This window comes from Vidua chalybeata, chromosome 29 (assembly GCF_026979565.1).
Source record: "Vidua chalybeata isolate OUT-0048 chromosome 29, bVidCha1 merged haplotype, whole genome shotgun sequence".
NCBI lineage: Eukaryota > Metazoa > Chordata > Aves > Passeriformes > Viduidae > Vidua > Vidua chalybeata.
In genome coordinates this window covers 2,334,037-2,348,394 of record NC_071558.1, presented here as the reverse complement: position 1 = coordinate 2,348,394, position 14,358 = coordinate 2,334,037, and the positions used below count along the sequence as shown (strand labels likewise).

Below are 14,358 nucleotides of genomic sequence, written 5' to 3'. Positions count from 1 at the left end.
CGACCGGCGCCGCCGCGGCCATGGGGAGCTGAGGCGGCGGCAGAGGCAGCGGCCCCGGCCCCGGCCCGGCCGCCCGCCCGCTCCCCATGGGCTGCGGGGCCGCGGGACATGGAGCGGTGCGCGGCCCGCCGAGCCCCGGGTAAGCGGGGCCGCGGTGGGCCCGGGGGAAGCGCGGGTGGGTCCCGGTCGGGCCCCGGGGCGGCCGTTGCCCCAGTAACGCGGTGGGGCGGGAGGGCCGCGCCGGGCCGGGCCGGCAGCTCTGACCGGGGCCGTGCCCCGGGGGATGTCCGAGAGGTGGCAGCGGGTCCGCGACCCCGGCGGGGTGGGTGCGGCGGAGGAGCAGAAATGGGGGCCGGGGGTGCGGGGCTGCAGTTCAGCGCGGACTTTAGAGGGCTGGGGGTGCTGGGCTGGGGATCCAGGAATGCAGCAAAGCAGGGCTGAGGGAGCAGAGGTGTCCTCTGAGGGTGCAGTACCTGGGCGTGCAGGGCTGGAAGGGTCTGGTGACCTCGGGGTGCCGAGCTGGGGGAGCAGGGAGATGCAGAATCTGGGGGCTCTGGCAGTACAGGTAAGTAGAGCTGGGGGTCTCGCAATGCAGGCTTGGGAGAATCTGGAGATGCAGAATTTGGGAGTGGAGATGCAGTTAAGCAAAGTCGGGGTTCAAGGTGTGCAAGAGTACAAGTCCTGGGGAGCACAGGACCGCATGACACGACTGGGGAGACTCGTTGTTCCCTGCCTTCTGGGATTCTGGGCCTAGCTTGGCTCTCAGGATGGAGAGGAGATTGGGGTGTCAGGGTTCAGGCTCTTGGGGCTGTGTGGCTGCAGCTACAGGGCTGTCGGGGCGCATGGGGGTGACAGGGCGCTGTGTTGTAGAGGAAGAGCGTCGAGTGCGAGCCAACGCGCGGGAGTACAACGAGAAGTTCCAGTACGCAGTGAGTGACGGGGGGCTGAACCCCTTCCCGGGGCTCCTCAGGCAGGTCTGTGGGGCTGGGGCCTGAACCACCCACACCTCGGTGGTGGGGCGGGGGTGGGGAGGCGTTATGACTGCAAAACAGACGTTTGTCCCTGAAAAAAATGGTGCTGATGACATTAATGCCAATATAGCTGTGGGGCCGGCCGGGCAGGATTCATCCTTGGCCGAGGCCCAGAACCCTCCGGCTCTGCCCAGATCCCAGCCTGGTCCCACATCCCAGTGTGGATCACAGGGCAGCTTCTGAAGGTGCCAAGAGAGGGCAGTGCTCACCTTGACCTCCCCTGACATTGGAGGTTATCCTTGGCTGCTCCAGAGCTGGCTGCAGAGAGGGGAGAAGGGGGTCTGGGTTGGGGTCACCCTTGTGGGGGCCAGGTGCTGCTGCTGGAGGAGGCTGGTCCCAGGGTACCAGCTGGTGACTGAGCCTGAGGAATTGGCTTCCCAAGGAAGCTGCCAGAGGTAGCACAGGGGCAGGAGCCTGACCTCCACAAAAGAACATGGTGAGCCACAGCCCCTGCCCTCCAGAATGATCTCGTCTTGGGGGGCTATGGGGCCTCGGCAGCCTGTAAACCCCCTTCTTGCCCCATCTGTCCCTAGAGCAACTGCATCAAAACCTCCAAGTACAACATTGTCACCTTCCTGCCTGTCAACCTCTTCGAGCAGTTCCAGGAAGTGGCCAACACCTATTTCCTCTTCCTCCTCATCCTGCAGGTGAGTGCAGTCCTTCCCTGTCTGGAAATACAGGAGGGCTCCAAGTAGTGCCCGTACTTTGGAAGTGGGGAGATTTGGCACCCTTAAGCAGGGGCAGCATGGGCCTGGGCTGGTGGCTGGTTCCCGTGTAATTTCCTGTTCCCTGTCCCCAGCTGATTCCTCAGATCTCTTCGCTCTCCTGGTTTACCACCATCGTGCCTTTGGTTCTTGTCTTAACCATCACAGCTGTCAAAGATGCCACCGATGACTATGTGAGTGGCTCCCCCTGCGCCCCTCTGCCCACTGAGCAGGGGGTTGGGATGCTGTGCAGGGGTGCAGTGTCCGGGGCCATGGCATTTGAGATGGTGGGGGAGCACAGGACCCCATCCCCAGGAGGCTGACACTGCTGTCTCTTCCCCCTGCTCCCAGTTCCGCCATAAAAGCGACAACCAGGTGAACAACCGGCAGTCTCAGGTCCTGATCGGTGGAGTGTGAGTGTCACGGGCACAGAGCAGTGGAGAGGGAGCCAGGGACCCTGCGGGCTGTGGCAGTGAGCAGGGCTCCTGCCTGACTACAGTTTGCTGTCCCCTCTACAGCCTTCGGCAGGAGCAGTGGATGAATGTCCGCGTTGGAGACATCATCAAGTTGGAGAACAACCAGTTTGTGGCGGTGAGTGCAGCCCTGAGACAAGTGTGGTTCCAGCAGGGTGGTTGGCACACAGGCATCATGGAAGGGTGTGGTGCCACTCCCACTTTGCTTTTGTGCTCTTCTGTCACTGCCCAGGGTGGGGACATTAGGGACTTCCAACCTGGAAGTTGTGTTTAGGTTGGAGAGTTGGGGCCATAGTGGAGCCATGTTTTGAACTCTGAGGATGTGGGCACTTGGAGTGATGGTGACTGGGCTCGGGTGCAAAGGACACACGGGGTTAGGGACAGCCTTTGCAGATGCTCCAGGGAGTTCCAAGGACATCTAAGGGCCAGGAGCTTCCCTGGGGAAGGCCCCAATGTTGGCACAACCCTTCACAAGTCTCTCCCAGCAGGCTGACCTCCTCCTCCTCTCCAGCAGTGAACCCCATGGGTTATGCTACATAGAGACTGCAGAGCTGGATGGGTAAGTGTCCCTGCTCGCCTTGGGGGGGCCATGGAAGGCAAGAGGTGGGAGTGAGAGTGGGCTGCAGGCAGGGCAGCACCTGCAAAGGCTCTCCCTGCCAGGCTGTCTCTTACCCACGTGTGGTGCCTTCCTGCCTGCAGAGAGACCAACATGAAGGTGCGTCAGGCCATCCCCGTCACCGCGGAGCTGGGGGACACCAGCCAGCTGGCTCGCTTTGATGGTGAGTGCCTGTCACCAGCCCTCTGCCACGGGGCAGCCCCCCACGTTCCTCCCTCTGTCACCCTTGGTAGACAAGGACCAGCCACGTGGCATTGTCATTCTGCGGCTCGAAGCGGATCTCTGGGGAGCCAGGGATGGTGCTGGGAGCACTGGGATGGAGCTGGCCCTATGGAGAAGGCAAGTCCCAGCTGAGCCATACTGTGCACCCAGGTGAGGTGATCTGTGAGCCCCCCAACAACAAGCTGGACAAGTTTGGTGGGACACTGTACTGGAAGGAGAACAAGTACGCCCTGAGCAACCAGAACATGCTGCTGCGGGGCTGCGTCCTGCGCAACACTGAGTGGTGCTTTGGCCTCGTCATCTTTGCAGGTGGGCTGAGGCAGCAGCTGCTACTGCGCTGCACAGAGGGGAGGGAAAGACACCCCCTGATGCCTTCCTGCTCCCCAGGACCTGACACAAAACTGATGCAGAACAGCGGCCGGACCAAATTTAAGCGGACAAGCATTGACCGCCTGATGAACACGCTGGTGCTCTGGGTATGCAGAAGGGAGATCCTGGGAGCCCTGGCTCTGACCCGGTCAGGGCTCTGATGTACTGTCCTGTCCCCAGATCTTTGGGTTCCTGGTGTGCATGGGAGTGATCCTGGCCATTGGCAATGCCATCTGGGAGCACGAGGTGGGCGTCTGCTTCCAGATCTACTTGCCCTGGGACGAGGGGGTGCACAGTGCCTTCTTCTCTGGCTTCCTCTCCTTCTGGTCCTACATCATCATCCTCAACACTGTGGTGCCCATCTCGCTCTATGTGAGGTAGGGCAGGGGGCAGAGGGGCTGGGCACGGGGGTGTATGAGAAATTAGGGGTGCCCTCTGGGGAGGGGAGACAGGGATGGAGATCCACAGGCAGAACGGTGTGTTCTGTGGGTGGGCGTGGGCTACTCTCTTGGTGACAGGCCATGTCTGCCTTCAGGGACACCCCAAGACCTGAGGACCCCACAGGTCCCTCAGGGCCGCCCCTGGCTGTGTCTGTCTGGCTGCTGTCTCTCCCTGCCCTGGCTGCACGCTGGCTATTTTGCTCTGCCCTCCTGCAGCTCCCAAGCTCCTGCACTATCCCTTTCTCTCTCTCTTTTAATTTCTCTCTCTTTTCGTTCCCCAGCATGGGTTCTGTCACCCTTAGCCCCGAGGTAAGAATGTGTCACCTCCACCCCTCCCACTCATTGCTGTCTGCCCTGTGGGCTTGGGAGGGGCTCAGGGTTCGTAGGTGTGTGAGCTGCCTGGGGAGCCCCATGGGCTGCCCCCTGGGTGCCTTGCCTCGGTCCCCAGCCCTGGCTTAGCGGTGGCTGTCAGCAGGAATGGGTTGCAGGCCAGCCCCCGGGAAGGGTGTGGGAGCTAGCAAGCCACGGGGGGCACCCTGGGGTGCTGGAGTGCCCAGGGCACTGAGGGTCTGGGGTGGGCATGTGTGTGCCTGTCGCTGGCTCAGCAGAGTGTGCTGCCCTGCCCCGGTGACACCCAGGCATCCTCCCTGCAGCGTTGAGGTGATCCGGCTCGGGCACAGCTACTTCATCAACTGGGACAAGAAGATGTACTGTGCCAAGCGCCGGACGCCAGCTGAAGCCCGCACCACCACCCTCAACGAGGAGCTGGGGCAGGTGGAGTACATCTTCTCTGACAAGACTGGCACCCTTACCCAGAATATCATGGTCTTCAGCAAGTGCTCTGTGAACGGGCACAGCTACGGTGAGCGCCAGATGCCAGAGCCAGGCTAGGGCTCCCCACCTCTGTTTGGGGCAGTCAGGGGACAAAGGGGGCTTAGTGAGAGTGTTGTGCTGCAGCAGCAGCTGCCACAGTGTTGGGTCTCTCGTAGTTAACTCCATACCCTGTTTTGCAGGTGATGTGCAGGACGTGCTAGGTCACAAGGCAGAGCTGGGAGAGGTAAGGCTGCTGTCAGTTCAGTGCCTGTCCACACCAAGTGCCACAGGGGGGTAACCCCAACTTTGCCCCTGCAGAGGCCAGAGCCAGTAGACTTCTCCTTCAACCCACTGGCAGACCCACGGTTCCAGTTCTGGGACCCCAGCCTACTGGAAGCCGTCAAGCTGGGAGACTTCCACGTGCACGAGTTCTTCCGCCTGCTTTCGCTCTGTCACACCGTCATGTCCGAGGAGAAGAGCGAAGGTAGGCGTGGGGCAGGATCTATCCCTGTGGGTCACCAGACACTGTCACTGACCCCCATGCTGTCCGCAGGGGAGCTGTTGTACAAGGCACAGTCCCCAGATGAGGGAGCGCTGGTCACAGCTGCCAGAAACTTTGGCTTTGTGTTCCGGTCCCGCACGCCCAAGACCATCACAGTGCATGAGCTGGGTCAAGCCATCACCTACCAGCTGCTGGCCATCCTGGACTTCAACAACATCCGCAAGCGCATGTCCGTCATCGGTGAGGTCCTGGGCACGGCACAGGGGCTGGGAAGGCCACGTGGGGCTGCAGCGTGGGGCTCATTGTGGTGTGTTGGGGGACCAGTCCAACACTGATGGGGATGTGACTGTGGAGGCATCAGCAGGTTGATGGCTGGGGGTCAGAGCAGGACCTGCTCCTGCACCCCTGAGCCGGGCATGTTGTCCCCTCCTCCCTGCAGTCCGCAGCCCTGAGGGCAAGATCCGGCTGTACTGCAAAGGCGCTGACACCATCCTGCTGGAGCGGCTGCACCCCGTCAACCAGGACCTGAGCAGCATCACCACCGACCACCTCAACGTGCGTAGGGCAGGGTCCTGCAGGCGGGGTGGGGAGGAAAGAATCTGCTGCCCAGGAGCCTGAGCTGGGCTTGTGCCCTGTCCTAGGAGCACCACTGGGGTCTGGGGACACCATCGGGGTCTGCCAGCACACCAGCTCTGACCGCTTGCAGGAGTACGCTGGTGAGGGGCTGCGGACACTGGTGCTGGCTTACAAAGACCTGGAGGAGAGCTACTACAAGGACTGGTCCGAGCGGCTGCATCGAGCTGGCAGCGCCCCTGAGGCCCGTGAGGATCACCTGGCTCGGCTCTACGATGAGGTGGAGCACGATATGATGGTAGGTGGGCTGGAGGCTGAGGCTGGTGGTGGCTGGGGGCGGCCCCTGCTGATCTCCCGCCTCTTTGGGTCCCCAAGCTGCTTGGAGCCACGGCCATTGAGGACAAACTGCAGCAGGGGGTCCCCGAAACCATTGCCATCCTGACGCTGGCCAACATCAAGATCTGGGTGCTGACAGGGGACAAGCAGGGTGAGGCGTGGCTGAGGTGCTGGCTGGAGATGAGGATGTTTGTGGGCTGGATTCCACTGCTCTCTCCTGAATGGACTCTGGCTCAGCCCCTGGTTTCCTGTCCTCAGAAACAGCTGTGAACATCGGCTACTCCTGCAAGATGCTGACAGATGACATGACAGAGGTGTTTGTGGTCACAGGCCACACTGTGCTGGAGGTGCGAGAGGAGCTAAGGTGAGGGTTGGAGGGCAGAGGACACAGAACAGTGCCAGTGTGGGGCACAGCTGCAGCCGGGGGAGCTAGAGCTATGGAAGGACTCTGAGATGGAACCCTGTGCCCCCTCTGTCCTCAGGAAAGCCCGGGAGAAGATGATGGATGCGTCGCGTTCTGTGTGCAATGGCTTCTCCTACCAGGAGAAACTCTCCTCCAAGCTTACCTCCGTGCTGGAAGCCATCGCAGGCGAATACGCCCTGGTCATCAATGGGCACAGCCTGGTAGGGCCCTGGGAGTGCCAGGCAGGACAAAGCCCTGTGCCTGGCTGTGTACCATGATCCCAGCTGGCCCTTGCTCTCCCTGCAGGCCCATGCACTGGAGGCAGACATGGAGGTGGAATTCCTGGAGACAGCGTGTGCCTGCAAGGCCGTTATCTGCTGCCGTGTCACACCCCTGCAGAAAGCCCAGGTGGTGGAGCTGGTGAAGAAGTACAAGAAAGCCGTCACTTTGGCCATTGGGGATGGGGCCAACGATGTCAGCATGATCAAGAGTAAGGCCTGGGTTCTGGGGGAGCACAGGAGAAGACAGGCCACCCCCCTGCACCATCCTGGGAGCTTCTGTGCTCACCTCTCTGTGCCCCACAGGAGTAAAGTGCCTGTGCTGGGGGTGCTGCTCTTGTCCCCTGTGCTCCTGGCAGCCCTCTCTTTACCTATCTCTCCTTCCCTCCACAGCTGCCCACATTGGCGTGGGCATCAGTGGGCAGGAAGGCATCCAGGCCGTGCTGGCCTCCGACTACTCCTTCTCCCAGTTCAAGTTCCTACAGCGTCTGCTCCTGGTGCATGGGCGCTGGTCCTACCTGCGCATGTGCAAGTTTCTTTGCTACTTCTTCTATAAGAACTTCGCCTTCACCATGGTCCACTTCTGGTTTGGCTTCTTCTGCGGCTTCTCAGCACAGGTGGGTTGGTGGCTTTTCTCACCGAGAGCTGGGGAGGGTTTTCCTGCAGGGCTCCTCGGCTCTGAAGCGTGTTCAGGTCCATGGACTCCCTGTGGGGACTCATCCTGAGCCAGGAGGCACAGCCTGGCATCCAGCACGCAGTGTGTGAGGAGCCTGTGGTCAGGGTGGGCAGTGCTGGGGGGCTGGAGACAGCTCTCCTGTCCCTGCAGCTGTGGGCACAGGGACTTGGGGGCTGGTTGGGGCACAGGGTGGGCAAGTCTTGTGCCTTGCTGAGTGCTCTATTCCATACAGACAGTGTACGACCAGTACTTTATCACACTGTACAACATCGTCTACACGTCGCTGCCTGTGCTCGCTATGGGTGTCTTTGACCAGGTATGGTGGGGATTAGTGAGAGGTCCCTGGGTGTGTGAGGAGTCTCCACCCACCCTGTGGGAAGAAGGGCTGCCTGGGTGCCTGAGTCGGGCTGTCCTTCTCATTCCATGGGCTGTGGTGGAGGCTGCTCCTGCCCAGGGCTAAAGGGAGGTGCCCACGCCCCCAGGACGTGCCAGAGCAGCGGAGCATGGAGTACCCTAAACTCTACGAGCCTGGGCAGCTGAACCTGCTCTTCAACAAGCGGGAGTTCTTCATCTGCATTGCCCAGGGCATCTACACGTCCATCCTCATGTTCTTCATCCCCTACGGTGTCTTCGCTGATGCCACTCGTGATGACGGTGCCCAGCTGGCCGACTACCAATCCTTCGCCGTCACTGTCGCCACCTCCCTCGTGATTGTCGTCAGTGTGCAGGTGGGGTTGTGGCTGCTCGGCCCCAGACCCTCGGGGTACCTCAGGCATCCCCTGAGCCCTGTCTCTTCCTGCATCCCCCCCTCCAGATCGGGTTAGACACAGGATTCTGGACGGCCATCAACCACTTCTTCATCTGGGGCAGCCTGGCCGCCTACTTCGCCATCCTCTTCACCATGCACAGCGACGGCCTCTTCCGGATGTTCCCCAACCAGTTCCGCTTTGTGGGTGAGTCCCTGCGTGCCCTATGCTCCCCACCCCAGCAGGGCGCTGCCTTGGCCTAGCCCTGGCTGGATTCATTCTTTCCCCCCAGGTAACGCGCAGAACACGCTGGCCCAGCCCACGGTCTGGCTGACCATTGCCCTCACCGCCGTAGTCTGTATCGTGCCCGTTGTGGCCTTTCGCTTCCTTAAGCTGGACCTGAAACCAGAGCTCTCGGATACGGTGAGAGTGCGTGGCTGTGGGAGCGGTCACAGGGCGCCAGCCCTGAGGAGAGCTGGTTCCCCAGAGCCCTGACCCTGGCCCTGTGTCCCCAGGTGCGCTACACGCAGCTGGTACGGAAGAAGCAGAAGACGCAGCACCGGTGCATGCGGCACGCGGGGCGCGCGGGCTCACGCCGCTCTGGCTATGCCTTCTCCCATCAGGAGGGTTTCGGGGAGCTCATCATGTCTGGCAAGAACATGCGGCTTAGCTCCTTGGCACTCTCCAGCTTTGCCCCCCGCCCCAGCACCAGCTGGATTGACACCCTGCGGAAGAAGAAGGGCTGCGAGGGCAGCAGTGCCGGCAGCCCCAGTGGTGCAGCCGACAAGACTCTCAGGGTGTGAGGCTGGAGGGAGCCACATCTCCTCCAGTGCAGCTGGGGGCTCCCCTCCTCTGCCCCTGGCCCTGGGGAGGGCAAAGCCCCTTGTCCAGCAGTGTCAGAGCAGAGGTGATATGTGGGGGTCAGTGCTGAGGTTTGGAGGAGTCTGGACTGTCGCCTTCTAGCCAAAAAATACAGCCTTTCCCTCCCCGGGGAGGGTGGGTGGATGGATGGATGGATGGATGGATGGATGGATGGATGGATGGATGGATGGATATCATCACCATCAGCCCCCCCCCCACCTCCCCTTTCACTCCTCCATCAGTATTCAATTCCACTGAGTGCAAACGCCCCATCACACATGAATGTATCGTACCAGAGGTGCAGGGCTCTGGGAGGACTCTGTGGACTGTGGCCTCTCTGTGCCCTTCACCCACGTGTCTTTTTTTTTATATAAACAAAACAAAACAAAACAAAAAAAAAAGACCCCCCCCCCCCAAAAAATAGTAACCAAAACAAAAAGGTAAGGAAAAACCCTCCGAGTTTACAGAGCGACTCATTTCTTGGCTGGGTACAGGGAGAAGGGGGGAGGAAGGTCACCCTCCTTGTCCCCCTGCCTCAGGGTTCACCAGGACGTGGGTGCTGGCTCGGAAAGGGGAAGTTTTCTGTGCCACAGGGAGGCTGGGTTTTGGCGGCTGCCGTGATTTCACTCCCACGCGTAGTCTTGCGCAACCCTCGGCCTCTGCTTCCTCTCTCATCCTCCTCCTCTCCAGCTCCTGCGGGACTGAGCACTACTGAAGTGTGGGTGGGCACTGGGGGACCCCCGGCGAGTCCCTGGGGCTGTTGGGGTCCCAGGGATGCAATACCAAAGAGGAGCTCGTTTAGACGGCTGTTGGCGAGGGCTGGAGGGGATTTGGGGTGGTTTTGGGGTTGCTTCGGTGGCGAGGCCGCGGATCGAGGTGGATAATTTCTCTCTGGTAGAATAGCATCATTTTATGGTTCTGGAGGGGGGGAAAAAAAAAAAACCAAGACAACCCAAACCAACTCTTTTTTTTTTTTTAATTTAAAGAAAAATAATCTGAGCAGATCCTGCTGTGTCCTGTCTCGGAGGCGATGGGGGGGAAGGGTACGACAGAGGTCCCGGGGGCGGCGTTGGCTCGCCCGGCCCCGGGCGCACGTGCCGCCCCGCCTCTCGCCCGGTTTCACAACCGCGGGCGCCGCCGATGTTTTCCTCCCCGGGACTGGGCGCATGGCGCGGCCGCCGGGGCCGCTTCTCCTCCTCCTCCTCCTCCTCCCTCTCCGCTTCCTCCTCCACCTCGCCGCCGCCGGGCGGCCCTGCGGCCCCGCCGGTGAGTGCGGCCGGCACCGGGCAGGGCGGGAGAGCGGCGGGGGGGGGGGGATAGCCCTGAGCCTCTGCCGGTGCCTGGGCCTCGTGGGTCCGGGCACGGCGAGGGGACACATGCGGTTCCCTGCCTGCCCCGAAGAAGCTCAGCCGGGCCCGGGGAGGCGGGCGGGTGGTGGTACGGGGCAGCGCTGGGGGGTGGGGGCTGAGTCCCGGGGGCTGAGTCCCGGGTGTTGTGTCCCGGGTGTTGTGTCCCGGGTGTTCAATCCCGGGTGCTGTGTCCCGGGTGCTGTGTCCCGGGTGCTGTGTCCCGGGTGCTGTGTCCCGGGTGTTCAATCCCGGGTGCTGTGTCCCGGGGGCTGAGTCCCGGGTGCTGAGTCCCCGGTGCTGAGTCCCCGGTGCTGAGTCCCGGGTGTTGTTTCCCGGGTGTTCAATCCCGAGTGTTGTGTCCCGGGTGCTGAGTCCCCGGTGCTGAGTCCCGGGTGCTGAGTCCCCGGTGCTGAGTCCCGGGTGTTGTTTCCCGGGTGTTCAATCCCGAGTGTTGTGTCCCGGGTGCTGAGTCCCCGGTGCTGAGTCCCGGGTGCTGAGTCCCCGGTGCTGAGTCCCGGGTGTTGTGTCCCGGGTGTTCAATCCCGAATGTTGTGTCCCGGGTGCTGAGTCCTCGGTGCTGAGTCCCGGGTGCTGTGTCCCGGGTGCTGGCTGCCTGCTGGGTGCTTTCCCAGCAGCAGGAGCCGAAGGGAACAGCAGGTTCACGCCGTTGACCTTTGGAGGGAGCCGGGAGCGCTGCCCAGGCCTAACCCGGGCTGCCAGCCAGCGCGGTGGCTTAATCCCGCTGGAACTGGACCCCCACTCAGGGATTCCCGGGACCACCAGTCCCAGTCTGACACCTTCCCTGGGCTGTGCTCCCCGCCACCAGACCCCTCATACCCCACAGTGTGAGGAGCCACTGCCACTCTCCAGCTCAGTGCCCTGACCCAACAGCAGTCACTGGACATGGGGAGCAGATAATTGGGTGCCTTCCATCTCCAGGGACACCCACTGGGCCTGGGGTCTCATCTTCATCGCCTGGTCCCCTCGTGTTCCTCCAGGACTGTCGCGGGACACGGTGTTGGGCCACCTGGGAGCCAACATCACGCTGACCTGCCAGGACGAGGAGCCTGCGAATGCCACGGTGTTGTGGCAGGTGCAGGAGCAGGGGGCAGCAGGGGGCTGGGGACGACAGCTGGCCGAGGGTAATGCGCTGCTCCTGCGGCGGCTGCGCTACGAGGACTCCGGGCACTACAGCTGCTCTGTGGGGAGCCACCTGCTGCGCTCCCTGCGGCTGCTGGTGGCAGGTGGGTCCACGCTGGGGCGGGAATGGCCCTCGCAGCGTTGCCTGTCGTGGCCCCTGTCCCCCAGCACCTCCCTGCCTTGCAGAGCCCCCTGAAACTCCCCAGGTCTCCTGCTACCGGCGGAGCCACGACAAGGATGTCCTGTGTGAGTGGCCGCAGCAGAAGAAGCCGTCCCCAGGGACACGGGCGATGCTCTGGGTGAAGCGGAGGTGAGTGCTGGCACTGCATCCACCATGGGCTGGGACCCCAACAGGACAGGACACGTCCCTCTCCATGGGCCTGGTGCCATCTGGGACCCCCTGGCTCAGGCTGCTTGCCTCCCTGCAGACCCTTTCCCTAGCAGTGACTGGTAGCTGCGAGTCCACAGCACAGGATGTGTTCCTTCCCCATGGCCCCACTGCCCAGTGCTGCCTGGGACCCCATGGCACAGAATGTATCCCTCCCCACAGACCCTTTTTCTAACACTGCTGGGGATCCCCACAGCACAGGACATGTCCCCCACTGCTGCCCTGTGCCTAGAGCATGCTGCAGCCCCCCCTGAGCTGTGACCTCACAGGTTCGTGGCTGAGAATGCCACAGAGCAGCGGTGCCGCTACTTCTCCAAGGCACGGAAGTTCGTTTGCCGGGTGAAGGTGCCACCTGGCACTGATGATACCAAACACCTCGTGGTGTCCACCTGCGTCAGCAACAGTGCTGGTGGCTCGGCTGGCAGAGACAGGATCATCACCCTCAGCGGTGTCCGTGAGTGCCGCCCCTGTTGCTGGGAGCTGGGGTGGCCGAGGGTGCAGTGCGAGGCCCTGAGCCCCCCCACTTCCCCAGCAGTGAAGCCAGACCCCCCGGTCAATGTGACGGTGGAGGCTCTGGAGAAGGCGCCGCAGCGGCTGCAGGTGAACTGGTCCTACCCCCCCTCCTGGGACCCCCGTTTCTACTGGCTCCGCTTCCAGGTCCGCTACCGCCCCGAGCCTGCCCCAACCTTCGTGGAGGTGAGAGCCCCGCTCGCTGGCGTGCTTGCTTGTCCCCGGCCAGACCGTCCCCAGCCCTGTGTCCCCTCCAGGTGGATCAGGTGACGACAACTTGGCTCGACATCCGCGACGCGTGGCGCGGGACGAGGCACGTGGTGCAGGTGAGGGCGAAGGATGAGTTCGGCCACGGCACGTGGAGCGAGTGGAGCCAGGAGGCCGTGGGTACCCCCTGGACAGGTAGGAGGGAAACGTGGGGCCCTGAGACTGGGGGCTCAGCATGGGCTCTCCCAGTCTCATACTCCCCCCCTCGCTGTGCAGACCCTTGGGAGCTCACCTCTGAAATGGAGCCTCTCAGCTCACAGGTAACAACGGTCTCGGCCCTGGGAAGCATCACACGCTCCTGAAGGGGTCTCCTGTCCCCATGTGGGACACGGGGATACCATGGCATGAGGGCTGACCTGTCCCATTGTGCCCCCCCACCTTTTGCAGGTCCCCATGGAAGATGGCACCTATGGGGTGACGCTGCCCCCCGAGCTCTTCGGGGAAGATGATACTAATGGTGCTGGTGGTGAGGAAGGATTCCAGGACTGGGGCTGTGGGGCAGGGACACCCAGGTCCCTTATCCTCACAATGAGCCCACCCATTCTCTCCGTGTCAGGGTCTGTCATGGAATCCAGCACCCATCCTGTGACATCCCCCTATGCCTTCCTGGTCACCGGCGGGAGTCTGCTCCTTGGCATCGCCCTGTTTGTTGGCATTGTGGTGAGGTGAGTGCCAGGGGGGCTGCTCCAGGGGGCTGTGTCTGCCCCCTCCCTGACCTGGAGCCACTCTTCTCCCCTGCAGGTACAGGCAGATGTGGTGGACAAGTGGGCAGGAGACGAGCAAGCCAGAAGGCGAGGGGCAGCACATGCTGGTCCCTCTAGGCTTACCCCCACCCACGCTCAGTGATACCCCTCTGCTCTCACACCCTGCCCCCTCAGCCCCTGGCGTGCTCCACATGACTCACGCAGATTATTCCTCCTCAGGGCAGTAGCCAGGGGCTGAATATGCTGGTAGGTTCTTGGGGGTTGGATGGGGGGGTCCCAGGGCTTTGATGTGGCTCTGTGAGCAGTGCCCCCCCCCCCTCACTATCTGGTGGCTCTGTGGCTGGGACAAGCCTCTGAGGAGGAGAATCAGTGCCATCCCCCATGGAGGAGCAGCTGGGAAAAAAGAAACTGTGTCCTGGGGGGCACCTTCAGCACCATGGCCAAGCTGGGATGGCCGGGAGTGACAGCACTGGAAGCATGGCTGCGCCACAGCATGGGAGCTGGCCCAGGACTGGGTTTGGGGGTCCCACAGGGAAGGACCTGATCCCTACAGTGCCATGGGGGTCGGGGAGGGAGGGCCTGGCTGGATCAGCCCCATACCTCTGCTCCAGCCCCCTCGGGGCTCCTTTTTAAAGCATATGTTGGGGAAACAGGACAATGTGGCTCAAATAAATGCTTTGGATTTTTACTGGAATGGCTGCTGGGAGCGGGGAAACAGAGGGGTCGCTGCAGCCCCCCCATGGCCTGGGAGTGGCTCCAGTGGGGTTGCACCCCCACTTCATTCACCCCCTCCCTTGCTGTACTCGAACTGAGCCCCCCCATCACGTACCCCAGGCTGTGCTCCGTGGTTCACCGGTGCCTCCCAGGCTGCACCCCCTGTGCTGTGCACGCCTTCGTGCCACAAACCCCCTGCCCTGCACCCCCAGCCATGCCTCCTCTGTCTTGCACTGCTCACCC

General features: G+C 62.2%; 2 protein-coding genes across 10 annotated transcripts; both read left to right on the top strand.

The window, feature by feature from the left end:
* The first annotated feature begins 5 nt into the window (after positions 1-5).
* ATP8B2 (ATPase phospholipid transporting 8B2) lies at positions 6-9,495 on the top strand. 8 transcript variants are annotated; one of them, XM_053966875.1, is made up of 27 exons: positions 6-139; positions 871-929; positions 1,565-1,678; positions 1,831-1,929; positions 2,087-2,148; positions 2,254-2,326; positions 2,697-2,767; positions 2,908-2,987; positions 3,197-3,355; positions 3,434-3,522; positions 3,596-3,792; positions 4,509-4,717; positions 4,869-4,912; positions 4,987-5,152; positions 5,222-5,410; positions 5,610-5,725; positions 5,877-6,041; positions 6,119-6,230; positions 6,338-6,443; positions 6,562-6,703; positions 6,789-6,972; positions 7,154-7,377; positions 7,669-7,752; positions 7,919-8,164; positions 8,251-8,389; positions 8,475-8,605; positions 8,698-9,495. In XM_053966875.1, exons 1-27 carry the CDS (start codon positions 109-111, stop codon positions 8,983-8,985), a joined length of 3,579 nt encoding a protein of 1,192 aa, XP_053822850.1. In that variant the 5' UTR covers positions 6-108; the 3' UTR covers positions 8,986-9,495. The 8 variants fall into 8 exon arrangements, with proteins under 8 accessions (XP_053822850.1, XP_053822847.1, XP_053822848.1 ...); XM_053966872.1 differs by having other exon boundaries at positions 4,509-4,741; positions 7,673-7,752; positions 7,876-8,164; XM_053966873.1 differs by having other exon boundaries at positions 2,694-2,767; positions 7,673-7,752; positions 7,876-8,164.
* A 96-nt stretch (positions 9,496-9,591) lies between these two features.
* On the top strand, positions 9,592-14,089 carry IL6R (interleukin 6 receptor). 2 transcript variants are annotated; one of them, XM_053967004.1, is made up of 10 exons: positions 9,592-10,309; positions 11,391-11,636; positions 11,719-11,842; positions 12,190-12,374; positions 12,456-12,616; positions 12,688-12,832; positions 12,914-12,957; positions 13,085-13,163; positions 13,254-13,362; positions 13,439-14,089. In XM_053967004.1, the coding sequence occupies exons 1-10, from the start codon at positions 10,210-10,212 to the stop codon at positions 13,626-13,628; spliced, it is 1,383 nt and encodes a 460-aa protein (XP_053822979.1). In that variant the 5' UTR covers positions 9,592-10,209; the 3' UTR covers positions 13,629-14,089. The 2 variants fall into 2 exon arrangements, with proteins under 2 accessions (XP_053822979.1, XP_053822977.1); XM_053967002.1 differs by having other exon boundaries at positions 12,453-12,616.
* The last annotated feature ends 269 nt before the right edge of the window (positions 14,090-14,358 follow it).